General features: G+C 40.7%; 1 protein-coding gene and 1 long non-coding RNA gene across 2 annotated transcripts in view; both read right to left on the bottom strand.

Moving 5' to 3' along the window:
* Window positions 1-27,596, bottom strand: part of oprl1 (opiate receptor-like 1) — a 135,889-nt gene that overhangs the window by 84,638 nt on the left and 23,655 nt on the right. Inside the window, exon 2 of the mRNA XM_031312064.2 lies at window positions 25,356-25,589. Within this exon, the coding sequence (XP_031167924.1) occupies window positions 25,356-25,564 (209 nt within the window). The 5' untranslated portion in view covers window positions 25,565-25,589. The remainder of the gene's footprint in view (window positions 1-25,355; window positions 25,590-27,596) is intronic.
* LOC118496530 lies at window positions 14,450-22,472 on the bottom strand. Its single transcript, XR_004899096.1, has 3 exons — window positions 22,297-22,472; window positions 21,485-21,490; window positions 14,450-14,459 (listed from the first exon to the last, which is right to left on the bottom strand). It is a non-coding gene; the product is annotated as an uncharacterized LOC118496530 (long non-coding RNA).

Here is a 27,596-nt window from a genome sequence, read left to right as displayed (position 1 = left end):
GTTTGATGGCTAACCATCCATCCCATCCTATTACCTTTTTATCACCCACAACTTTTGTTAATTGAAAAAAAGCTACCAAGGCTAATGGTAGCAAGGCAGTTGATTCGCCTGACCTTGAGGTAGGGCTAGTCAATATATCAAATTAATTTAAATCATTATAATTATTGTTTTTCCTCAAAATGTAAAATGTCCACATCATGAAAATTAAGCTATTGCAACACGCACAAAAAGTTTACTTTCAGTCAAAAAGTGTACAAGTACAAGTCAGAGCCTGGAAGTTTCATACACTAATTTACTAGTCTGGTGTTTCTGACCTTTTGGTCCTCATCAGCAGATGGAGTTTTCCCTGCTCGTATAAATCACATAAATCACCATATTTCCACATTTAATTCCTTGCATTCATTCACCATCAAACCCCACAGCAGCCCTTGCTGTAATGCAAATGAAGCGCTCCCTGGTCACAAATCAGCCTGTCCATGGTTCAAATCAAGAGAGAGAGCAGAAGCCTGCCGGTAAGAGGCGCGATCAGGGGTAGGAGCGGTGCCATGTCCGGGCCGGGCAGAACACAGATTAGTCGTGATGATGGTAAATGGTCTGGCTCCATTTCACCATGTCAGGCCCTCGTTAATGGAAATGGCTCACACGGGCCCAGAGCAGGCATGATTGCACACGCCTTTAACCCCGCCACGGCCGTGTTCTGTGTGTGTGTGTGTGTGTGTGTGTGTGTGTGTATGAGTGTTTGCTCTTTGTGTGTGCGTGTGTGTGTGCACGTATGTGCGTGTGCATGACGAATCAGCCTTCCAGCCGAGTCCAATCTATTGCCTATGTGAAGAAAAGATATTTCTCTGCCAAACCACATGTTGCTCAGTCACGTCTACCTGGTGAAACACCTGTTGCTGGCCAAATGCTGATGTCTTCTTACTTTGTGCTCCATAATCTGTTCTGATACTTATTCATCTGTTCCATTCAGAAAATTTGACATAGAACAGTATTCATGCTGTCAAACAGAAAGATAAACTGTGTAGGTCAAATGTAAAGCTATTTTATTCAAATGAAGCACTTGTTTCGTCCCACAGATGTCCGTCGCACACAGTTTTCATTAAGGGACTGTTCGTTATTTATTTAAGGGGCTAGCGGAGGAGTTTTGAGATCTTTAGTCAAAATAGACTTGACCCTCCTTTTGCCGGCAATACATTTTTCTATGACCATCCAAAATGATTGGGAAAAGAGGCATGACCCTCCCCAATAATTTATTGATGCCTTCTGTACTGGTTTGCGCTTGGCAAAGATGTACAGATATCCACTGTTTTTTTACAACCATGACATACATGTCGGCCAAAATGAAGGCCGACAGCTCCTCCGACGGACGACGGCACGGAACACACCGAGCAGACTCGAGTCACCGACCTCGCCAGACTGTCCGACGGCCGATAATCGGGTTGGTGTGTCAGCTCTCTTACACCGCTTGACTGGGTGGAACCACTTAAAGTAAAATCTACAGTTGGAAATCCACTTCTGCACAGATTTAGATAATGAACCCATTCTCATTATATTACACTGTTAAACCAGCCAGAGATAAACATATGGTGAGAGAGCAGAGGCAGAGAGAGGTTCAAAGAGATTTGGCCAATTATGGGATATTACCCCTCTCTTTACTGAAGACATGTTGGAGAGACCAAGACGGGGGATCAAAAAGGGACAGACAGATGTTATTATGAAAAAGGGAACAATTTAAGATAATGTCTTCACTTTGAATTCAATCAAATGACATGATTTCAGACCATATGTTAACACATATCGTGTACAAGAGCAAAATGAGACAAAAAAGGCAAAGTAAGATGAATATAAACCATCACTGTATTTCTCATCCCATCTGGCTCCTCATTAGTATCAGAGATATAGTTTAATTCTTAGTGACTGCACCCACACTGAGGACCAGCAGGTGTCTGATTAAATAGAGGCTTTCGGGACATTTCAATACAGGAACAAGTCCCTAAGATGACCTTTAAAACTCTGCAGGTCCCACAGACACGCTCATTTCATTGATTTGTTTATTTGACAGGAACAACGCTAATTAATCAACAGCAAATCAACTTTTTTTATTTTTTATTGTTTGTTCCCACTCACACATCACCAGGAAAAGACACTCACACATTCAGTTTCACATTCTTTTCTGCACTCGTCAAATCCCCCCCAACTACATACATGTTAATTCAACATGTCAATGTTTCAGTGAACACCTGGAATGTGCGGACATTCAACACATTCTCACTCCCATCGCTTTAAAAAGTGACGCTTGGTCAGGTGCCTTTGACGTTAGTTATTGACGTTAACAGTCTCCTTTAGCGTCATAATTAGACACGCTTGGTCAGGCCTCTTTGCACCACTTTTACGGCCACTTACGGCATAAGAACGGGTCTGTTAGGGTTAGGAAAAGATGGTGGGTGGGGTTATAAAATGTACGTTTCAGTGACACGCAGGATAGGAACGGGAAATTAATCCTGGTCTCCTGGGTGAAAGTCCCATCCACCACCCCAACCTTACTCCTCAGGCGGGTTTTCAGTCGTTCATACTACTCGCTTGTCTTTCTTAATACTACATCATCTTACAGTGCCGCGATCAAGCTGCTGGTCCACCCGGTGCGTTCCATAAAGACACTAAAGGGAGATTTTTGCGTCGGTATCTGACGCTGAGAGACACTGACCAAGTGTCAGTATTTGACTAGTTGAGAGTGAGAACGGGTTGACATTCATCCTGTATGCCATCTTGCATGAAACTTTCTCACACACGCAGCTGAACAGGTGACATTCATCAGGCTGATACAAGCAATTTAGGGATTAAATAAAGGGGTCCCGGTGACTTACGAATTGCACCGGGACCTTAAATGCACTCACTACTGACAGCATAGCCAAAACACCCTGGACTCCCCGTCCTTCATCAAAGCCCCCTCACCCACCGACAAGAATGAGTATATATCAAACAATATGCAACAAACTGCTTAATCCACCTTGTGAATGTGTCAGGTGAGTAAAACTCTTTTTTTCTCCACAGGTACTGTATCTCAGGTAAGTATTATATAACAAAAATGTATTCAGAAATATGCAATAAATTGCTTAATCAACCTTGTGAATGTGTCAGGTGAGTAAAACTCTTTTTTCTCCTGTTTTTTCTCCACAGGTACTGTATCTCAGGTAAGTATTATATAACAAAAATGTATTTAGGAATGTGCAATACATTGCTTAACCAACCACAATATATAGGTACTCTGTTGTTGCTGCATCTCAGGTAAGTATAATATGAACAAAAAATGTACTTATAAATGCAATAAAATGCTTATATATGTATATCTTACATTATTAAAATGAACATTTCTGCTGTATCAGAGGTCATCACAGGTTTTGTGTGCCATTAAGAAAAGTTTGGAGAATCCATAACAGAAAACACTAAAAGAGACTTATGCCTACCATACACTAGAAGACTTTGAGCAGACTTTGAAAAGACTAAAGTCTGACACCATCTCATATCTAAAGACAACCACCTCACATCTAACGTTAAATACTGTCATCATATGTAAAGACTGGAGATCTTGCAGGGTCACAAATGGCAATACTACAACTAGATTTGTTTTGGAAAATGTAACCAAGCTAGCTAGCTACCGCTAGTGTTAGCTGGTAACTTAAGGAAAAGTTTGCTGATTTCCTGTTCTGCTGTACATGCAGATGAATGTCTCCAGTACCCGGAGGTCTGTGTTAGAGGGCTGTATTGGGATTGGGTCCCGCGGACCCAATCCCAAACTTTGCTGCGGGCGGGAGCGGGCAGCTATAAAGGATCAGGATGTAGCCTAGCGACAGGATGGAGTCAATAAATGACGTGGAAAAGACCCTCAAACGAGGTCTTTACAACACAAAAACAAAGCAAGGCAAGTCTGACATTTGGAGAAGTTTCTCAATTGTTTGTGACAAAGATGGAAAGGAACTGGACTTTGTTCGTTGTGACAAATGTGTGCAGGTGCGGTCGGTAATGGTCAGAAATTCGGCGGGAGCGGGATGAAGAAAACAGTCCCGCGCATGGCTCTAGTCTGTGTTTATCCGCCGGTAAAACTCCCATTGGATGACATGCTTAAGAAGGGTGGAACATCGGCAACATTCCCTCTTTAGCATTTAGCTTAGCAACCATAAACACCACCGGCTCTAGCCGTTTGCTGCTTCCTGTTTGGGGCTGGAGGGAGTGCACCAATTGGTTGTTGACAACGTTCACATGATTTAACTTCACTACCAAGACTTAAAACTTAGGATAATATTAAACACGTTGATTTTGTCTGGACGTCCAGACGGGAAAAAGACTGACTGGGACTGAGTTTTGTGACCACCTTACACCAAACGATTGAGACGACGGGAGCTCCCCAACTTTAGCAAGACTCTCAGGATTTCATTCAGATATTGGAAATTAGTTTAATGTTCCCGTGCATAACGCGCAATATAGCCAAAAGCTTACAGAGGGTAAGCTCCAGCTCTGTTCTCATATCATTGTTTTGTAGTGGAGCTTTAAACAGTCTTATGGGCAGGTACTTTTCTCAAGTGTCATGGAATCTGCTGTAGATTCAGTAGGTCAGTACCAAAGTATCGTTAAGCTCCAGGACCAACGATACTGCTAGCTGTTTATATGTAACGCCGCCCATGGGCACATGCCCGGTCTGAGCAACTGGGAATAATTTTTAAACCAAAATGTGTTAGGCTACACAACAAGTAGCAAACTCCTTTGAGGAATAACTCAGTGCATATAGCCTGTGTGTGTATAATGTAAGCCAGTGAGTAGAGAGAGAGAAAGAGAGAGAGAAGTGAGTATGAGGTTAGCAGTTAGCTGTGAATGTAATGTTAGCAGTGCAGTGTGTGTGTAAGAGAGAAACAGCAGTAAATATTAAGCAGTAAGGTTACAGCTGTGAATACAGCAGTGCAGTGTGTGTGTGTGTGTGTGTGTGTGTGTGTGTGTGTCCGTTCTTTCAGTCTCTCTCTCTCTGTGTGCCTGATCGTGTGTCTCGCTGTAGACAAAGCTGAGAAGTCAACACATTTTATTTTGAAATTTGGTTTATTTATATTTATTAAAGGTATCCAGTTGCACTGTGGCCTTCCTGTATGTGATTACCTGCCTGGTTTGACACCTTCGTTCGCGACTCACAGGAGAAACATAGAAGACGCCGAAACAATCGCTGCAGTGATTCGAAACGACAGCTCCGTTTCACGGCGTTTCACGGCGTTTCACGGCGTTTCACGGCGTTTCACGGCTATTCGCGGCTATTCGCGGCTGTTAGCGGCGCTTCGGCACGCGGTGTGTTTCTGGTGTTAGGTTGGAACTTGACAAGATGGATTTTCGTGATATGTTATCCCACAATTCTATATATATTGCGAGACACCAGCCACCGTGCAAGGTAAAAAGAACATTACCAATACAGCTAATCTATCTATCCTATGAGCTGTGGGGTGTTTTTTTTTAACAATTGACACCACACAGTGTCAATTATGCTCAGTGTAATGTATCCATATACTGGCAATATATGGATGAAGCTGTTCATTTGAACATTAACTCCAATAAAGTGAACTGAAATGAAAAAATAGAAAAAGAGAGACAACGGGAAGACGGTAGAAAGGAAGCCAGACAGAAACAGGAGCTACAGGGAGGACATTTCCTGAAAATATGCAAATGAGAGTGTGTGTCTGTATCATACAGACAGAGAAGTCATGTGACAACTGGCTATATTTGGTGCCTATTACACACACACACACACACACACACACACACACACACACACGCACACACCCTCTGTTCTCAGTACGAGGGATTCATTTGCAGAGCAGAATAAATTGCCTCATAATTCACCATGGTCATTAGGAAAGAGGAAGGCACGGTCATTAGCCACACACGCACGCACACACACACACACACACACACACACACCAAGGCAGACATAGGTACAAACATAAAACCTTGCAGATAGAGGAAACAGTCAGTTCACTGTTTTGTTTTTGTTTTGATCAGATCCTTTTTTTGACTGTTGGCAATGTGAAGAATATTGTTTATGCCAATAAAATACTTTCAGTTTAATTCCAGAACATAGATCAGGAACAGATGGACAAACACACACACACACACACACACACACACACACACACACACACACACCCACCATCAATTCAGCTGTAGGATCCAGAGGATTCAGATCACAGGGTCAAGGACTAGAAGATATGACATTACAGCCATCTCTCTCTCTGTCTTTTTCTCTCTCTCTCTCTCTCTCTATGGATTTATTGCATGAAAGTTTCAATAACAATGTTGCAGAAGCATCAACATACAATTTGTCCAAATATTCAGACAAAACACAATATATGAACATTAACACAATATTAGGATGATTTATATTAATTATATAAATCTATTTCTATATATCTATCTCTCTCTCTCTCTCTCTCTCTCTCTCTCTCTCTCTCCTCCATCCCCTCCCCCCACCCTCCAGCAGGTGAGATCGAGGTGTAACAGAGATGTGAAGCATGTCTCTTCTGCCAGACATTGTCCGCCTGCTGTACGCTGCTGGGGAAGCTGGTGTACAGTTGGGTCATCGCAGTCCTTTTAGTTAAACGGGTGCCTAAAGTCAATCAACTGCTTATAAAATGTACATTATGGTCAAATAAATAACTGCTGGTACGTCATTTGTTTTACACTTGCAGTGTTTTAGGAATGGGCTCAGTGCTGTTGTGACGGCTCCTAGGCCTCAAGACCTATTAAGTCCCTTTGGTTGCTGGGATCTGGGGATTGGCTAATAAGGACTGATGATTGACACCTGGATGAACTGATTGCTCACATGTCCATGTCTCTTCCTCTCTGCCTCCTTAAGGTTGCTTGGTTTGTTTGGACTTTGGGTTGAGTTACTTTTCCGTTCTAACATTGCTACACCTACACACATCCATACACTACACACATTACTGATAAACTGATAGCACGTTAGAGTTTAGATTCTCGGCCCAAGCCCGAGTCCGACCCCGACACGACCTCGGGTCGGGCTCCGGCCGTTATTTCCGCCACTATCGTTGGGCCGGGCCGGACCCTTGATCAAGCATTTTTTTTTTTTTTTTTATCCATTACCTATTTAGCCTAATTGGGTGGGGAGAAAGCCATAATCAGAACTATTATAAATATGTATATATAAGATATAGAAAAATAACAAATGTGTACAAAATTTAGGCTGCAGTTACAAAATGCAGCACTTCATGCGCGGAGTCTCCTCCTCTCGCACGCATCACATCGGGCCTGCTGTGCTGTATTGTGTATCTTAAGTGCAACATGGAGCGTGAAGATGTAAAGAAAAAAAGAAAAACAGAAGAATTACCTTTGAGCAAGTGTGGAGGAAAGTCGGAGGTATGGAAGCAGTTTAAACAAGTCGTGGGCAGTGACAACAATATGTTGTTCATCATTGTTTCTTTTTTTTACGTTTCTTCATTCAGATCCATTTGCAATCCGTTCCATTCTGAATAAACAAACAGCGCAGTTTACAGGGTTCGTCCTTGTTGCATTATTCTCAACAGATTTCTGCAGTTCAAACAACTCTGAATTGTAGTTGAGAACGTCAGTTATAACGGCCCACGTATTAAAAAAGTGTCGGGTTTAAATCGGGCTCGGGCTCATAATTACAGTTAATGTGTCGGGCCGGGCCGGTCTCGGACGCAACGTGCTCGGGCTCGGGTAGGTTCGGGCTTGATTTTTTGGGCCGATCTAAGCTCTATAGCACGTTTACTTTTGTTTATTTAAATAAATTTGATTTAATTGAGCAAACGTGTGTTCTCCACATTTTGTCATACCTTTGAGCCAGGTCATGACAGATGTGCTCTCATGTACCCAATTTTTGTTATGTCTACTTTCATTTGTATCATGTAAATCCCGTTGTGCTTATGCTTGAAAAGTTGTTAGTATTAGTTTTAGTCTAATTACTATGGGCGTAACCCACAGCTGTGAGAGATTGATGTCGAACTTCTCTTCTAACTTTTGTAAAGACAACGAATAAGTGCATACCCCGTACCCTTCTTTATTTGATTTCTTTTACTTTTTTTTTACCTTCACCTGAAAGTGTATCGCCAATCAGTGACACGGCTGTGTCCTGAAGCAATATTCTACACACTGTGATGTCGCAGATAAACCTGTGTGATGGATGAAAGGAACTAATCAATAAATATGATTTCATCAGCAGGGTCATAATGGCTCTCAGGGAACGCTGATCACACACACACACACACACACACACACACACACACACACAGTGCGTTTCATTATCTTTGTGGGGACCCGTCATTGGCATAATGCATTCCTTAGCCCCTTACCCTAACCTTAACCATCACAACTAAATGCCTAACCTTAACCCTTACCCTAACCCTAACCATAACCTAATTCTAACCCTAATCCTAAAACTAAGTCTTAACCCTAAAACAGCCCTTTAAAGTTGTGGGGTCCAGCATTTTGGCCCCACAAAGCTGTCCGGACCCCACAAGTATACTGGACTCCCGGTTTTTGGACCCCACGAATATAGTTAAACAAGATCACACACACACACACACACCCACACACACACACACACACACACACACACACACACACACACACACACTGAGAGGATATCAGATACTGCGGCATCTGTTTATTGACCCCTCTCTATTTTTGCGTCTGTTCCCATCTGCTTCAATCTATTTTAACCATTAAACCCAAAATAACACCCCAAGGCTCGACCTACACCTCCACACACACACACACACACACACACACACACACACTCAGACCATCTGTGCATAATTGGTTACTTCAGCTTCATGTTTCTGAGCTAAAGTATAAATGTTTGATGTTTCTGTCTATTCAGAGAGACATTTGGCTCGCTCCGTCACCATTAAACGTGCCGAATGGATTATCATGTTAACCATGGAATTGAAGGTTTGAAAATAACCAAGCAATGGACACCAGCAATGATGAGGAAAAATGAGTTTGAATGGATTTTGAAAATTAACATGTTAAAACCCCAAACAGAAGTATGAACCTGAAACCGAGCATGATATTTGTTTCCTTTAAGAAATGGCCTAAAGTTAAAACTTACAATCATGAGTAATCATACTACCTCATCCTTCGCCCCTGCCTTTACATTAGGATTGGCCATCGAGAACCGGTTCCAACTTGGAATCATTTCAAAAATTACGATTCCAATGGAAATAGTTTTTTCATTGGAATCGTTTTATTTGGTTTTCAAATCCAATCACTGGTCCCAAGTTTAATACGCGCAAGTTTCCGTTTCCGTAGCGACCACCATACTACAACATACATTTTCAACTCCACCCCTCAAATAATCCGAATCGAGAATCGATAAGAACCATAATCAAAAGGAAGAACCGGAATCAGAATTAAAGTTCAGAGTTAAAATCTAAACGATGCCCAATCCTACATACTCTCATGCTTCTATTGTAATGTGTTGATGTATTTTTATTGTATAATATATTGTGTTGTCCTCTTTGCTGAAGCAATTGAGTTGATAACTTTATTGAAAATTTTAAGCCAATTTGTGATAGCCTGCCCAGATGAACATTTTCTCATTCACTCTGTCACATTTACGTTGAGGTGGAGACTAAAGCCCAGTCCAGACCAAAGATTCCAGACGAGCTGAGTGTAAACTTGCAACTACTTGCAAAGCTAAGGGGATCTTAGGCCAAGATAAAAGTAGGGCTGAACTATTAATCGCATTTGTAATAATATCGCGATATGTTAAAACACGAGTTCCAAATCGCAAAGGCTGCGATTTGGTCACGTGACTCGCGAGAGCAAAACAGTCTGCACTCCACAGAGAAAGCATCAACTTGGTACGCTAACGCTACGCCGTAACTTGACCTGTTGTACAATGGCCTCAGGCTCGACAGAAACTTTAGTCCCAAATAGGAACAGTATGTCACTTGTGTGGGACTATTTTGGTTTAAAAAAAGAAGATGATGTGCATCTTCAGGTATTGTGCAAAACCTGTCTTGCTAACGTTGCTACCTCACGGGGTAACACTACAAACCTGTATCAGCACTTACAAAAAAAAAAAACACAAAGCCATCTACGACAGTTGCATGACTAAAATGCTGAACACCAGTTTGTCAAGTAAGCAAAATACCACCCGACAGGCATCACTCACCAAAATGTTTGAAAGCATAACATTAACTCCATATGAACGTACTTTAAAACGGAACGAGGAAATTACTCAAGCAGTAACGGAGTTTATCGCCAAAGACATGATGCCCCTTAGTACGGTCACCAAGCCTGGGTTCACGGCTACACCAGAGGGAATATAGTGACTTGCACTCGCTTGTCATATAAACCATCAAAAGTGGATATGCTGGTTTTCCTAGCAAAAAAACCTGTGAGCTACTGAGAACCACACAGTAATAATAATAATAATAATAATAATAATAATAATAATAATAATAATAATAACTTATTTATATAGCGCCTTTCATGAAACCATATGAGGGTTTCTGCTACGGAGTAAGAGAGTGATGGCCGGAGTCTGGAGATGTTTTTAAAATGAATAAAGGCGGATTTGGTGATAGATTTGATGAGAGTATGAAGTACACTGACCGGAGCTGGATCGGAGCGGGAGTTACTAATGGTGAGAAATTGCTGCCTGTGTGATCAGGATCACTATGGCTGGTAGTGCCATACTCACGGCACTTTAGTCTGCGTTGTGTGTTGCTCTTACTGACTAGAGATAATTATGATTAATATTTATATATATAATATTTATAATGTTCAGACAGTGATTACATTTAACTTTGAGTTACCTAAATATTTTCAAAGAGGTACAGGCAGATATTTCTCTCCTTTTATTTTCTGCATTTTTGTTTTGTTACTGACTGGAGATCAGTTATATATATATATATATATATATATATATATATATATATATATATATATATTTTTTTTTTTTTTTTACTATTTAACTGTCTAGTAAAGTTCAGTGACAGTGTTTAAAAAGTGCAATCCACATGTTTACATATGTTTATTACAGTAAATAATAATCTAAATACTACTAAGTGTGGTAAAGCCACATATTTGTTTTTATATTTCTGCAATCTGCACTTTAGTTTGTGTGATTTGTTTCTGACTTTCATATGAATGTTTACACCAGGCTTGGTCAGTGCTACAAATACTACTGTGATTGAAGTAGTTAAATAAAATATGTCATTCATATAAATTCATGCATCACCTAATTTAATCATCACATACAGGCCTGGCCTCCAGGAAAGAACAGTTTGTTTAATATATCTAATCTTGTGTTGTTCATACTATACAATGATTTATTGCTTGTCTTTGTTGAATAATACAGAAGACAAACAGCTTAAAAAATAATCGCGTATTAAATCGCAATTGCAATATTGGTGAAAAAAAATCGCAATTAGATTATTTTCCAAAATCGTTCAGCCCTACATAAAAGGTCTTACTTTAGGAATACTCTTCTTTCTTTTAACACCATAGAACAGCGAAAACATACACAAGAACACACACACCAAAAGCCTTACTGACACGCATATAAACAATGTATCAACATTTATGGAATATTTTCTGATAATGAGCAAACCATTGAGAAAATAAAACAAGTTGTACCTTCAATAATGTTCCCTCTATTTCTCTAATACAGGATACAGTACTGTCTACTTCCTTTGCAGCAAAATCCACTTTGTTGTACATTTTTCCATCCGGGGATTCAAATGAAAAAAAAAACAACCTCCAGCAACATTCAGATTGCTTTTGACAACATACAGGAGTCAATCAGTATAGACTGAATCACGGTGAGGTTGCGCTAACTCCAGATCATTTCCAGATAGACAAATGGCCATGGATTTAAATTGTGGAGATATGTGAAATCAGCAAACTTGTTTATTTCTGTTGCAGTGCTTATTTTCTGTCCTGTGTTTCTTTGCTCTGATAAATCAAATCTAGCGTTAGGAACAGCAATATGTCACCGCCGGTCGGGCTGACTGCTAGTTTGGGTGGTGTCATTTTCTTTAGTCTGTGGACCAATAGGTACATTAGTTGTCCAAGCTAACGTCAGTCTAAGTGCTGACATCAAACGTGCATTTTAGATGGAGATGCAACACGTTCTCACATTCATCTCGTAAAATATGGATGTTTGGTCAGGTGCCGTTGTCGTTCTTATTGACGCTAAAATTCTCCTTTAGCGCTTTAAGTAAACACGCTTGGTCGGGACTATTGCTGTCCCTTTTGACACAGTTATGTTAACGAAAAGGTTGTGGTTGGGCTTACGGTTCCGTGACATGCGGGAACTACGGGACGGTTGGGTTTAGGAAAGGGTCGTGGGTGGCCGTACGGTTCCGATACACGAGGGAAGAACGGGATGGTTGGGTTTAGGAAAGGGTCGTGGGTGGGCGTACGGTTCTGTGACACGCGGGACGAAAGAAAAAAATGACTATTGCAAGCGTGACAAGCAGGACACGAACCCCGCTCTCCTGGGTGAAAGTCCTGTGTTTGACCCATCCACCACCCCAACCAACCTCCTTACGCAGAAATTCGCCCTTACATACTACTCGCTAAATCCTATCTAACTGCTGCTCTCCCCGATGCGTTACACAAACGCGCTGAAAGACGCCTTTTTCGTCGCATCAGACGCTGACAGCCACTGTCCAAACGTCCTTATTTTACGAGTTTGGAATGAGAACGGGTTGGGAAATGAGAGTATATCCAGTTGTTCTTCGCCCCTGTTTGCTCAGCACCGTTAAATAGTATGTATGGGGACACAGGAGTTTTCTACCCGGTTGTTAGTTATTGTGAACAAATTGGTCTATACAGCCCTTAAATGGTGCTGTATTTTGTCACTGACAGTCTCAGATTATTATTTTAAGTGTCTGACAACATTATGGAAAGGATCCCTACAGAGATAGGCCTTTTTGTTAAAGAGTAAGATCTTCTTTGTTTAACCATAAACAGCACAGAAATCACAATCGCTAAACCCACTGGACTCCATTTTAAAAAAAAAACACTTTTAGCACGTAAAGAGCCAACATATTTTCACATGTAAATCTGTAAACTATGTGTTTATTTCATCCAAAACTCAAGTTGTGATTGTTGGAAAATTGAAAAAAAGAACCAAAACGCCTTTTCATAGTTGTATTTTGTTTCTGTCGACTTTAAATGAAGTGCATTTTACGATGCTAAAATTACTGTTTATTTACATGGAGTCTAGTGGCTTTAGCGAACATATTTGCGGATGTTTTTATGTTTAAAAAAGGATCTTACTCTTTAACAGAAAGGTCGAACTCCTTAGAAATCCTTTCCATAATGTTGCCAGACACGTAGAATAATAATCTCTGTCAGTCTGTCAGTGGCACTTTTGTGAAGGTAAATACAAGCTACACAATTGCCCTATTAACTTACATTGTAGCTTGTTTAGCTGACTGCCGACTGCAGCGATCTCGCTTAATACTGGACCAATGTCAAAGATTGTTGTTCCCATCAGTCACTTAGATACAAAAACATAGGAAAATAGAGGTTGAAAAAAACCAAATAACCCGATAATTGCCATGGGGGGGGGGGGTCTACATCATCTACAGTGCAACTTTTACTTTACATTGGTCTTCTGTTGCCCTTCTCTTTCTGTGATTCCTTCCATTCCTCCTCTCGTCCTCACTCCTTAGCTCTTCCGTCACCATATTCAAAATCAAAAACGGATCGGTCACGAGGCAACTTGAAATTCTTATTACGTCTAGCTGAGCTTAGTCTCTGGCTAAGTATTCTGGGATGGCTGGCGCTAAGCACTGGACAGAGCCACGGTGCCTCTGCAAAATAGCCTCGGGAAGGAACTTGTTTTGGTGGAACATTTGTACGTTCGGTAAGTTGTTTAAGTCGTGCAACAGAAAACTCAGATTGGACAGTCTAGCTAGCTGTCTGGATTTACCCTGCATAGATCTGAGGAGCAGTTAACCATAGTCCTCAGAAATCCACCAGAGTTTAGATTTCCAACACTCCCGGAGGTGGAAAGTCATGGACATAGACTAAGCTGAGCTATGTCACCTCTCACCTTTTTGTCCCGGATTTTTAGTTGTTGTCGTAGAGCTTGGTTTTGTCGATTTAAATGTCTGTCTTCACACTTTATATATTTTTATTCATGTACATGAATCAATATGACAAACTTGAAAAAGATGTAAAATGTCCCTTGTTGACACCCAGTGTCTCCCTGATTTGTATTTTGTCCTAACACCCACTACACTGAAGCGCTGAGAAAGACTGCACAAAAACTCAAAAGCCATTCAGAGCGCTGTCATAGTTAGACACTTTACATGTCATTTTTAATTACAAAAGCACAACGTGCATGTCAAAACACTCCTCCAGAGCTGTACTTTAGAGGCGATGTTTCAAAAATGGTGTTTAAACACTAACAGATTAGACTAAATCAAACAGGGACATCTTTAAAAAGTTGACCACTGTTTCTTGGATAAAAGATGCAAGTTATCTTTATTAAAGTCTTTTTGTTATTATTGGTTGCCAACGCTCACCCTCCTGTCCACTCATATTTATAATCCACATGAATCCCAATTGATATGTTTGTATAAAATTCAAGCTAAGCATGGCTGCCACTTAACAACCAAGCCCTATATCCCATCATGCATTGCGCTGAAGGAAAAAGAAAAACGGACGAGAGGAGAGAAAGTAGCGTGACTTCAACTGTTGTAAACATGCAAGGAAAAAGTTTGTTTTACCAGTTTATGTAGCCTAATACATTTTGTGAATTGAATGTGTTACGCTATTACGGCACAAATCAGGGAAAGACATGGGGTGCAATTTCCAAAGAGCTATAAAAGCTGTCATAAAGAATTTTATTGGGAATTATTATTGATGCAAGTATTTGTTTTTTCCTTATGATGGCAGGAAAATGATGTGTGCACATGAGCAGAACAACGCATCAACCTCAACGGCAAGTATTTAAGTTGGGAAAATACGCTCAGCATAATATGTATTTATCGCAAAAATGCATGTCGGTATTTATTATGGATGTTCCACCATCCAACGTTGATCTGACACGTTTTAATCGTGCGACAGCATTGCCGTAAATAACGGCGCCAAAAACATGCCCTGAGTAGTGTCCGAAAGTTTTTTTTTTTTTTTGCCAAACTCCCTATATAGGGAGTAGTGAATGAGTGGGTGATTTTGGACAAAACCAAGGACTATTCGACCGTAGCCTATGGCTGCATCTCATGGCCCTTAATTGATAGCTCCTCGACTCCTCGTTCCTCGGCTGAACATCATCTGGTGGATTTATGAGGACTATGGTTAACTGCTCCTCAGATCTCTGCAGGGTAAATCCAGACAGCTAGCTAGAATATCTGTCCAATCTGAGTTTGTTCTGTTGCACGACTAAAACAACTTTTGAACGTACACGTTCCACCAAAACAAGTTCCTTCCCGAGGCTATTTTGCAGAGGCACCGTTGCTCCGTCCGGTGCATAGCGCTGTCCAAGACGATTGTGAATGGTTTAAAGAAATGCCAATAAACCAGAGCACGTTTTTCTCCCATACTGGAATGCTCTGTGGACTAGCCAGACCCTCCTCCACAGCGCTGTGGAGGAAGGTCCTTTGTCCTTATCACTTTTTATCAAACACCCCGATATTTGCTCACACAGTTGCTCAGGGTTTGCACTGATGATTCAACAGGCCTTGGAAATGCTCCAACTATGGTTCACCTAACATTGTCTATGCAGAGAGAGATTCCCTTGAGCCTGTTTGTTCCAATGCCTGTTGGGACAAAATGTCCGACACCTTAGATTCCGCAATGTGTGTGTTTTGTTGCTTCAAGGAATGATGGCATTTTCAGATCTCAGAACTGAAGATAAGGCCTGATGATGTCCCAAAATGTGTAACATGGATTGGTGTGTTGTTATGGAAACAAAACCCTTATTTCCATACAAAAATCCTTCCAAGCAGCACTTTTTCCCTCAAACCCCCCTGCTCCCTGTAAACACAGCTTCAGCCTGCCATCCTCTCTTCTCTCTGTCTCCGGGCTGCTCTGTGCAGGGGCGGAGCTAGAAGGGGGGTACAGGGTGGCACTGCCCCCCTCCCAATTCATCGGGCTAGAGTGCTGTCAATCTGACAACTGTGATTTCCATTGGATCAGACTACTTGGTTGCCTGTTCTGCCAATCTTCCCAGCCCTTGTCACATGACCAATGAATGTTTCTATGGTGACTATGCAAAATTCTTATACCATGGGACCAGCACTGGAATTGTTTTTCTAAAAAGTGGCAGACTGAGCCCATAGAAAATGTGTATTGTAATTGTATGGCTACAATTTGTTTAAAATGATAATAAGTGAAATTAATAATGAATGTGATATTTTATTTAGCATGATGGTTCTCTCTCCCTGTGGTCCACCTTGTTTTGTTGCACGTAGCACTTAACAGTTGCTCGTAGAAATCCCTGCTCTTGGTTCTTGTTATTGTATAAGCCAAAAATTACACCTGCATCCCTGTATCTCTGCTGCCGAAATAAAAAAAAAAAAAAAATCTCTACTGCTCTCTGACAGCACTGATGACTAAAAAACACACAGAGCTCGCAGCGCTGTCAGGAAAAGTGCTTGAGCACACCAGAAAAACAGAAAGCAAAAAGACACTGAGTGAGGAATTTCCTCGACAAACACGAAACCCTCAATTAATGCTGCTTGATGGCTTTTCCTTCGTGGCTTTTATCGTTTGTTTTTGTTTACAAAAAAAGAGGTGGATTGAACAGCTGTCTGCCGCTTTTACTTTCCATCTGCTGTTAACTCCATTTAAACAATGATTTACGGCTGCTCCATCAACAATACTGTCGTTTTTTCTTCTCCTTTTCTAAAAAGTCAACCCAACTTAAAAACCTAAGAAGAGTGTTGAGCAAATCTCAAAGCATACACAGCGTGTATCTGTGTGATGATGTGTAGGTGCATATATGGTTGGTGTATGTGCACCCATTCATTGTGTACTGTATTTACAATGTGTGAAGAATGCATGGATGTACTGCTTTTGTTGGTTAACCAGAGCCTGTGTGAGAACAAATCAAAGCTTGAATGAAACAACTTGACGCATCCATTTAGACCAAATGATTGTTTATCTTAATGATTTTCATATAAAAAAATAGACAGATAGCTTTATTGTCTGTCCCAAGCAGTGACAGAAATTTCCTTCGACAAGGCTCATTAACAGCACACATTTGAAACAAACACACATTGAAAACATACAACACAGCAGTTTTGCAGTGTCTATTTCATGTTATTTAGAGTAGTTATTGCAGAAGGGATGAAAGATGTTTTGTACCGTCTGTACGGAGCGGTCGGTAAGTCAACGCACATTCTGTTGCTGTTAGTGTCACAGTTCAGCCGTTTATTAAAGGGCAAAATGCATACATAAATCAATAAACACCAAACAAAAGTTTTCTATAGCAAGTCTTTATGCGGATAGTGTGTTTATGCGGTTGAAAATGGTTTGCTCTTCCGCTGCACCTGAACACCTGTTCACCTGCCCTAAATCAAAGGTGTCACCACGCCTTCAGATCATATCATCCTATCAGATTTCTCATCATATCAATTATCACAATAGCAATGATGAGCGAAATAACAAAATGTAAACACAAGACATTCCCATTGATTATCATCATGATACACAACGGAAAAATACCAACCCGTTCTCACTCCGAACTGTAAAATACGGACGTTTGTGTAAGCGTCAGATACCATGCAAAAATACCTTCAGTATGTGTTTAGAACACACTGGGCAGAACAGCAGCTACGCCCAAAATTCGTAGGGAGGGTGGTTGGTGACATTTCCTAAACCCAACTGTCGCTTTCTTCTTTTCCTTAACCCCCATGTCCCATTCTTATTTTCCTAAATCTAACTGTCCCGTTCTTGTCCCGCGTGTCACCTAAATGCACCTTTACCCAGCGTATTTAGATAAAGTGTGGTTTGATATGACGCTAAAGGAGACTTTTAGCGTCAATAACAACGGCAAAGGCACCTGACCAAATGTCCGTATTTTAAGAGATGGGAGTGAAAATGCATGATGTCTAAGCATGATTATAAATGAAATAAGGCAAATCTGCAAAATGGCTCCAACACCATCTGCCTGATGGAAGTAACTGGAAAGAGTGATGGAGGGGGTGAGAGGGGTCCTCTGTAATTTACTGCTCGTGTTGTATCCCTTGATTTCTTTTTTAAACGAGTGACCTGGTTTAAACTGTGTTTTACCCGGAATTTGCGTTGCCAAGCATCAAAAAGTTCCTGATGCCAGAGTACGACGTTCAGCTCATTTTACAGTGAACAGGATCCTCTAATGTTACACAAGGACGGCTCATTTCCACTGATAGTGGGGGAAGAGAAAGATGGAGAGAAAATGCAAAACAGCTGCTGACTTTGCTGTATAGATGAGCTAGAATCCATTGATGAAACGGCAATAAAAGTTTAATGGATAGGTTTGGATTTTGTCAAAACTGTCATAACACAGCACCCACAAGACAAATTGTGGTTGCTGTTATTGTTCCTCCAGGCTCTGAATGTTTAGCTGAAACTTAAATTGAGGCTCCAGCTGTCTCACTCAAGTGGACATATATTCTCGTCCTGGCAGTCATGTAGAGGTTTACTGCTGGTGTTGTGTCCCAGTAACATATAGGTATTATGTTCATATTGGACGATTCTGCTCCATGCAATTTCCGCCCAGTGCCAAAATGCCTTTATTTAGACTTTATATAGAGCGACAGACAGTAAGGCTGTAGGTAGTCTATATCGAGAACGTTTCATTTCATATATCATAAAAATACAGACGGGAGTTTGTGTCCCATCACAAACCAATAACTAATGTTAGCTTTTTGTTAACTGTAACCACAATCTTTCCATACTGGTTATCGTAACCATATTTTAGCCATAGTTTATTAGCCATTACCATGATCTTTCCCAAATGTAAACAACAGTGTAGTAGCGACATTGTAGAAGGAACTCATTTTGAATTGTTGGCACTGAACAGCGAAACCCTAATTTAATTTAATCCAGGGTTTTGTTGAAACACTATCAATGTTCTTGTCAGGCTGGTTAGGGTTGGACTTCTCAGCAAGGAAGTACCGTCTGTCTGGGAATTTAAAAAGAGTGATGGATGGTAGGCACTTGACTCAGACGGCTGAAGCTTCATATTAGCTTCTTATGGAGTCATAGATAAGAAAGCCGTTCTTGGTTCTCACTGGACTGTTCTGTGTATCTGTTGTCTGCTGCCACCAACACTTTGTGTATGTTGTATTGATGTATCTTCCCTCTTGCTCGTTTGAATTTCTGATTTCCTTTATCTGTAACAGGGAGGAGTCCAGTTGATATAATCCTTGTGGGCATCTCTGTTTTGGCTCAAAGAACCATGTGAACAACCCACTGGACAAATCCCAGAGTTCCTCTGAGTTCTAACCTTTCTTTGTCTCTTTGTGGTGCTCTGTCTCACGATGCCAGCCTCCCTCCATCACACCTGACACGTGAGCAGCACAAGCCTGCCTTCATCTTTGGTTTTTTCCTCCATCTGATGTAGCTATGCCACAAGGGAGTCATTTTACAGTAATCAATAATTACAGTACAAGTTTGTTTTTGTGGGTTGGATGATACATCTTTCCATCTGGCTATCAGAGTGACTCAATTGTCTGAGCTGTGACTGTGAAGAATTGCAGAGGCAAAGTGTAAAGAACAAAATAAAGTTTGTGAGATATAAACTTACTATGAAACATTCCAATACTTGTGTAGAAAAGCATGTAGTATTACATCTTCCAGATTTCCAAATCTGCTTCTTTACCGAGCGAACAAAGCTTTCAGAGCTGTATCAGCTCTCACACAGGAATCACAATGGACAGTCTAAAAGATTGTTGCAGCTAAGATTGCATCTTTTTTATTCCCCTCATTCTTGTTCCTTGTCAAAACCTGGGGCCTGCATTACCCACAAAGTTTTTAAACAACTGATGTACCCTCACCTGATGTCACTTGAGGTAATTTTTTAAACCACAAAAAGCTTTTTTTCACATACACAGTATTACTTCCAAAGACCTGTAAACAGACATTAATGTGTACAATCGTTCCCTTTTCACGGATCTATAAGCCAACGTTGACGGGTCTCTACGCCTGCAAGTTTGTTAGTTTCCATTTGCTTCACCCTGCCGGCCAAATTAAGATGGTGGCAGGAAACAGTTTTAAACCCAAACTACAAAATGTATAGCGTCCCGTCTCTGGGCAGAAGGCCGTAACCGGTGGAGTTTTACAGTTTTGCCTTTCATGTTATGTGAACACAGTAACATGTAAGTGTGTCTGTGTGTGGGTACGTGTTTGTGTAGGTTAAATGTCACCTCTTCCCATATGCTTTAAAATAATGACTCAGACTTTTCTTAGCTGTGGTTATTTCTTAATAACTGAAAATGTCACATCTGGTGCATTGCGAAAACAAACTTAATTTAGCCTACCTGTTTCTTATTTTCTTTCTCTCTCTGCAGCCTCTTGAGTGAGTTGATCAGGCAGCCCACTGTTATGGGACATGAGCTCTGAACCATATAGACTGTATATAAAGATGGACGATGCAGTAGTGATCGGGCGGTGGAGCATCTGCACCCCTTATCTACAACTACCTACTGGATTCTTCTTGTGGCTAGCATCTGTGAATATTTCAGATTTAAATTTTGCTCACACAATGAACCTTCTGATCGCCACCAACTTGTGGCTGTTCAGAAAGCAGTGGCATGTTATCTTGTAATTAGGCTCCCTTTTCTGCTCGACATGGGACTTTGCTCTAAACCCAACCTGATCTCACAGAATTCCGTGAAATGAACACGACCCCTTAACTCAAAATCTGTGGCAGTTTCACGGAATCGCCGAAAATTCCGTGACGTGCCCACGGATCCGATGCCTATGTAAGTCAATGACAGGCATCATCCGTGGTCTACGCACAGATTCCCTGATCAGAGCACGTTTCTTTCTGCCAGTTGGGCTGCCGTAGAGAAGCTATAGCTTTGCTCTTATTGGTATTTTTAGCCCAATAACCGCTGTTTTAATCAACATGCATTCACCAGATCTTATCATGGTTTATTTGTATTTCTTTTAATGTTATTATTTCAGTCTATTTCGGCCAGGGAAGCTGGATTGCTTTGTTGTTTATTGATATTTTTAAAACTATAACGCTACATCTAGCAACATATATTTATATATTATGCATTTCTTTCTTTTAATAATATTATTTTGGTCTTATTACCGGTGAAATATTACAGTATGCTTTAAGACAGAACACGATATGATCCGAGCTGGGCGCATGCAAAGCCGATTTCCCACAATGCAATGCGGGCATTCATTTCAGAGAATCAGACAATGATCAGCGGATCTTTAACGCCAGTATCGCTTCAATGTACATATATATAATCAGTGGTTTAGTCACCAGCAACAACACGTTGCTCTGTTTTGTTCTAGTAAGTTATATACACCTTAATAACGTTTAAAACAATCAGCTGAAGACTCCGGAAGTGACGTAGTAATTACCGCACGGCATCTGTGAAAGTATGCTGCACGTTGTAGCCTATGTGAGAATTTGTACAATAAATATACCAATAATGAAAAAATAGTGTTTTATGCTTATGTTTGACTTATTTGCATTTGTTTTGACTTGTTCTGTTGTTAAAAACAAAAAAGAAACTACTTACAAAGAGAAGCATTTTTTATTTTATTTTCCATGCATCGTTATTTAAAAACGCAATTTTCTAATTTTGTGGTTGATGAATGTTAATAGCAAAGACTAAAGGAAAAAAAAAACATGAGCATATGTATGTGTGGGATTTACTTTGATTTAACATCACACTGCATTATTAGTTGTTTTAAATAAATGACTTTTTTTTTAGTTCAATTTTTTATTAGCACCATTTATCATTCAGACATACAGAACAGATTCCACAATATGAACCTGGTAATATTGGATGGTGCACAAAACAGAGAAACACAAAATGAGCAAATAACTGACTTTTTTGAAATATCAATTTATGGTAGGCCTAACATATTAATTATTATATTCAGAAGATGATCCTCATATCAATCACCGTGGTTACAGCTTGTAGCCATATAGCCTTCAAAATTAAGAAGGGACTAGTTTTAGGAAGCATTTCAGGAAATTAAAAGGATAAGCAGATTGTTGCTGAGGTTTTTGTTCACAGAGATGTAGCTTTGTTTGGGTACATATACAACATGTGTTTTGGCATTTTTTTCACAAACTGAGGAGTTGGTTGTGACATGGGTCAGAGGGTATCAGAGGTCATAAATGATGAACCAATTAATCGGCTCTGCTCCTATAGGCACCTTGGTGTTCATGTGGACAACACCTGGCTGGAAGGCCCGTGTTCAAAGTGTGTGTTATCATTTAGAGCAGACACGGTGAATCAGAGGGTTTATGTTATACAAGGCTGCATTACAGAGCATATTCATATGTCAGAAAGCATGACAATATCTAAAAACATCTCATTTAAAGTTTGGTTGTCAGGTGACTGTCATGAAGGTTGTGGAGAGGAATAGAAACCAGTCTCTCCAGGCAAGCACAGAGAATTTGGTCTGATCTATCTTTATTCTCCATGCCAAGTAGCTCTTATCCTCTGCTGGCACCCCCATGTAAACTAAATATGTCTAAACTATAGGCCTAATTGGGACCTACCTCAATTAAAACTTTAAATAATGTTGCTTAAGGCTGATTGTGGAATAGCTTCATGATATAATGCATATAGGGTTGTGTGTAGGTCTTGTCACTGTTTGTGAAAGATGAGCAATAGATTGTGGCTGGTAATGTGTGTTTTATTGTAAGTATATGTCAGCTGTATGATAAAACAATATGTCAAGTGTTATGTGTGAAGCATTTGAACTCAAGGCAGATATCCCTCTGGGGACAATAAAGTATCACCTGCAAAGTGGTCTCTATGATATGTAAAATTAAAACGTTGTCGTAGGACTATAGCAAAGACATCGTTGGAAACTTCTCAACCATGGAGAGTAACATATGTCAGTCTGAAGAGGATACATTACTCCTGCTTTGAAATACTGACCTCTGACCCTTGAACCCAGTACATCTTTGAAGACTTGTCATTTAGCAACTGAAGGTGCTACACATATAAGACCACCTGTTATAGAAAGCTCTGGACCTCAGCTGTCATGTAGATATGGTCACCAAAGTTTACCCACTGTAAGCACTGTCAAATATGGTAATAAGCTATTTTCACCTATTCAATGATTAGATTTTTAAAATATCCCAAAAAACCCCAGAGTGTATCCAAAATTCTACACTGCCAACTTCTAATTATGAGAAATATACCAATATATTTAAAAACTACAACTCCCACTATAGACGGGTCCCAGAACCTGTTACAAAGCTTGTGCACTTGTAGTTCTTCCGGGGTGGGTGGGAGGACTTGTTCGACTCCTGTGTTTCTGCTGTCTGCCGTGAATGGGCTTCATTCCATTTCAGATTGCCGCCGCCCGCCGGCCGGCCGAACACACAATACATGAGACAAATACATGAAACTGTATTTTATTATTATTAATATCTTCATTGTTTACATCCTCAAATACAACGTTAGACAAAAACATCAATATTACAAATATTATGTATTTTTTAATCTTCTTATCCGCTGAGCGGCACGTACCACGTCACTTCCGGAGTATTCCGCGGATTTTTTAAAATGTTATTACGGTGCATAACTTACTGGAACAAAACAGAGCAATGTGTTGTTGCTGGTGACAAAACCACTGATTATATATATGTACATTGAAGCGATACTGGCGTTAAAGATCCGCTGATCATTGTCTGATTCTCTGAAATGAATGCTCGCATTGCATTGTGGGAAATCGGCTTTGCATGCGTCCAGCTCAGATCATATCGTGTTCTGTCCTACAGCATACTGTAATATTTTACCGGTAATAAGACCAAAATAATATTATTAAAATAAAGAAATGTATACTATGATAACATCTAAATAAATGTTGATAGATGTAGCATTATAGTTTTAAAAATATCAGTAAACAACAAAGCAATCCAGCTTCCCTGGCCGAAATAGACCGAAATAATAACAATAAAAGAAATACAAATAAACCATGATAAGATCTGGTGAATACATGTTGATTAAAACAGCGGTTACTGGGCTAAAAATACCAATAAGAGCCAAGCTATAGCTTCTCTGCGGCAGCCCGACTGGCAGAAAAAAACGTGCTGTGATCAGGGAATCTGTGCGTAGACCAAGGACGATGCCTATGTCATTGACTTACATAGGCATTGGATCCGTGGGCCGTCATGGAATTTTCAGCGATTCCGTGAAACTGCCACAGATTTTGAGTTAAGGGGCCGTGTCCATTTCACGGAATTCTGTGAGATCAGGTTGTCTAAACCTCTGGAGCTGTGTGAATGGAGACATCCACTGCATCTTTGCCGGTGGAGTAGAGGCTAATGAGGGCAGAGACCTGCGCTTTGCTGGGCCTCATTTGGTGATGGCAAGTGTGTCATCTTGTGTAATCAGCCCTTTCATCCAACCTGACGCACTTGAAGGCATACTATGTAACTTTTCCCTCTTCAGTCCCCCTACAGGTTGTCTCATTGGAACTACAGCTTGCGCGGCTGTAGCTGTTTATTTTCAGTCTACTGTATTTATAGGTGTGAATGCCGAAAGCATTGAGACAGATGGAATGATTCTGTGTGTGTGTGTGTGTGTGTGTGTGTGTGTGTGTGTGTGTGTGTGTGTGTGTGTGACTCATATGTCTATCTGCAGAACTCCATGTAGATGTCAGTGAGAGAAGGTCTAACAGGGATAATAATTATCTACAACGATGGAGCTAATATGGAGACAGCATTCAAACTCAAACACACACACACACACACACACACACACACACACACACACACACACACACACACACACACACTCTCCTGATTCAACATGATGTACATGAGCACACACCGAGCCATTGCCAAATGAGTTGATACAACCTGTCGAAGGTTTCTGAAATACTGAAGGGTTGAGACCATAAAATCACACATGAATCATTTTCAACAACAGCGACATCGAGGAATCTTCATTTACCTGCATTCTGGTGAATTTTTCTGCAATAATTTGTGCCTTTTCTGCATCAATTTATGGTGCAAATGTATTTATTTATGTAAAGGTAATTATTATTAGATATTAGATATATCCTCCCTGTAAATTATGTCTATGCATGCCGCTCTAATGTTCACTTTTTTTCAAAAACAAGTTGAATTTTGTGGACTACGTAGCTGTAGAAACTGATGTTGCTCTTACCTAATGATGACATACATGACCAGGAAGTTGCCCACCAGGCCGATGACGCAGACGATCATGTAGACGACCACGATGGTGACCTTCACCCCCGTGGGGAGCAGGGTGTCCGTGTCGTTGTAGGCACCACTGAAGTTGCTGTGGTAGAGCGAGTCGTTGTAGAACTGCAGGTGACTGAGCTCGGCCAGCAGGAAGTCGTCGGGGAACTCCATCTGGGACCCAGAGTCTTACACCCGTCTGACGGAGAGGAAAGGAAGTGTGGTTAGACAAATTTATGTATTTATGTCGCACTTTTCTTAAAACGATCGCTCAAAGCGCTTTAACATAGTACAGGAACCATTCACCATTCACACACATTCATACACTAGCTGGTGGCCGAGGCCGCCGTACAAGGTGCTGCACCTGCTCATCAGATATCTTTGTGCTGGCGTTCTAAACTCCGATGGATTTCTGAGGACTATGGTTAACTGTTCCTCAGATCTCTGCAGGGTAAATCCAGACAGCTAGCTAGACTATCTGTCCAATCTGAGTTTTCTGTTGCACGACTAAAACAACTTTTGAACGTACACATGTTCCACCAAAAACAAGTTTCTGAGGCTATTTTGCAGCGGCCCCGTTGCTTTGTCCGGCGCTTGGCCAAGACGATTGTGATTGGTTTAAAGAAATGCCAACAAACCAGAGCACGTTTTTCTCCAAATCCGGAATGCTAGCCAGACCTTCCTTTGCAGCACTGTGGATGATGGTCTGGCAATGCGAGGCAATTTCACACGGCTTCCTGCTTTGCTGAATGTAAACAAAGGTTGCTTTAAGCAGTGGTAGGGTGGATAAATAAATCGGGAAGGACAGATGGGGAAGAATGGGAGAGGAGGGATAAAGGAAAGAAGAGAGGGAGAGGTACATAATATAAACAGGGAAGAAATGGATGACGATGGAAAGCGCAAAGAGAGGAGGATCAAAAGACCGAAATGGAGGAAGGAAGAAGCTTAAGAAGAAATGAAATAGAGGAAAAGAGAAGAGAGATGAGGGGAGCTGCCTAACGCCAGCTGTAGTTCCAATGAGGCGGGAAAAGTACTCTAGTGTTTTAAGCTTGACGGACATGTTTAGCATCTAGCGTCTCACGGTCATCTCAGTAAGCTAGCAAGAGTACACAACAGACAACTTCCGTGTAGGCTACTTCAAAATAAAAGCACTTCCTGTGACGGTTCGCAGTAAAACTAAATTACTGTTAAACAAATAAGGTTGTGTACCTTTTCACATATCAGCTGTAAATAAAGTATGGTAAATAATGTAAATAGTGAGTTTTAATCACACTGTAATTTACCATTTCCTTTAGACTGTTTAAAACTAAACAACATGAATTTCTCATTTAAGTGCTTTAAACAAACATTTCACAACACCTTCATCATACACTGGTTAGCCAAAATGTCATCATCTGGTGATAGCAATGTGCTTTCCTACGATGTGAAAAGAGCGTGTGAATTCAACATTAAGTTGTTACATTTAAGTGTTTTAGAGGCTGTGGATGTTGTTTACTTCATTAATGTGTTTACTGTGTTAATGGACTGAGGATGGGAGTAGGATTTGGTATTCTGTTTCGTATTCGGCAGAATCTTAACCAGTGGATTTGGTATTCGACCGAACCCCAAAAATCTGGATTCCGTGCATGCCCACTTGAAACATCAGCTCATAGCATTGTTTACTGACTCACTGTGGATGAAGAGTTTTTCTGTAGGACCAAACAGCACTTCGAACAGGTAAGATGTATTCCAAAGAATTTAACATAAATACAGGAAATGTGTGCAATAGAAGTAGGTATGTTTTTGTAACTGAGAGTAGGGTTATTAAACCAACATGACCATTTGAATTGTTTAAGGTTTCAAAGATGTCCCGTAAGAGACCTTTGCCAGGACAAAAGTGAAACCTTTTATTTTATTTAAAGAATCAGCCAAGTGAGAAAAGACAGAGAAACACACTGACAGAACAGCCAGAATGATTGATAGAAACGACAGGACAACAGACAGAGGAGCAACACAAAGGACAGAGAGAGCAGGAGACAGGACAGACTGACAAACAAACAGAGGAGCAACAGATAGGACAAATAGAACAACCAACAGGGCAGATGGAAGAAGACACAGAGGGACAGACAGAAGAGACCCCCCCCAATCCAACAGCAGGGCCAGAAGAGTCGTGCTCTGGCTGGAGCAGCAACATATAGATCCATTTTCAAAAATGAGTGGACCTCTT

The sequence above is a fragment of the Sander lucioperca genome, chromosome 12, assembly GCF_008315115.2.
Source record: "Sander lucioperca isolate FBNREF2018 chromosome 12, SLUC_FBN_1.2, whole genome shotgun sequence".
NCBI lineage: Eukaryota > Metazoa > Chordata > Actinopteri > Perciformes > Percidae > Sander > Sander lucioperca.
The sequence above is the reverse complement of the archived record's forward strand: the minus strand, read 5'-3'. Positions and strand labels throughout refer to the sequence as shown.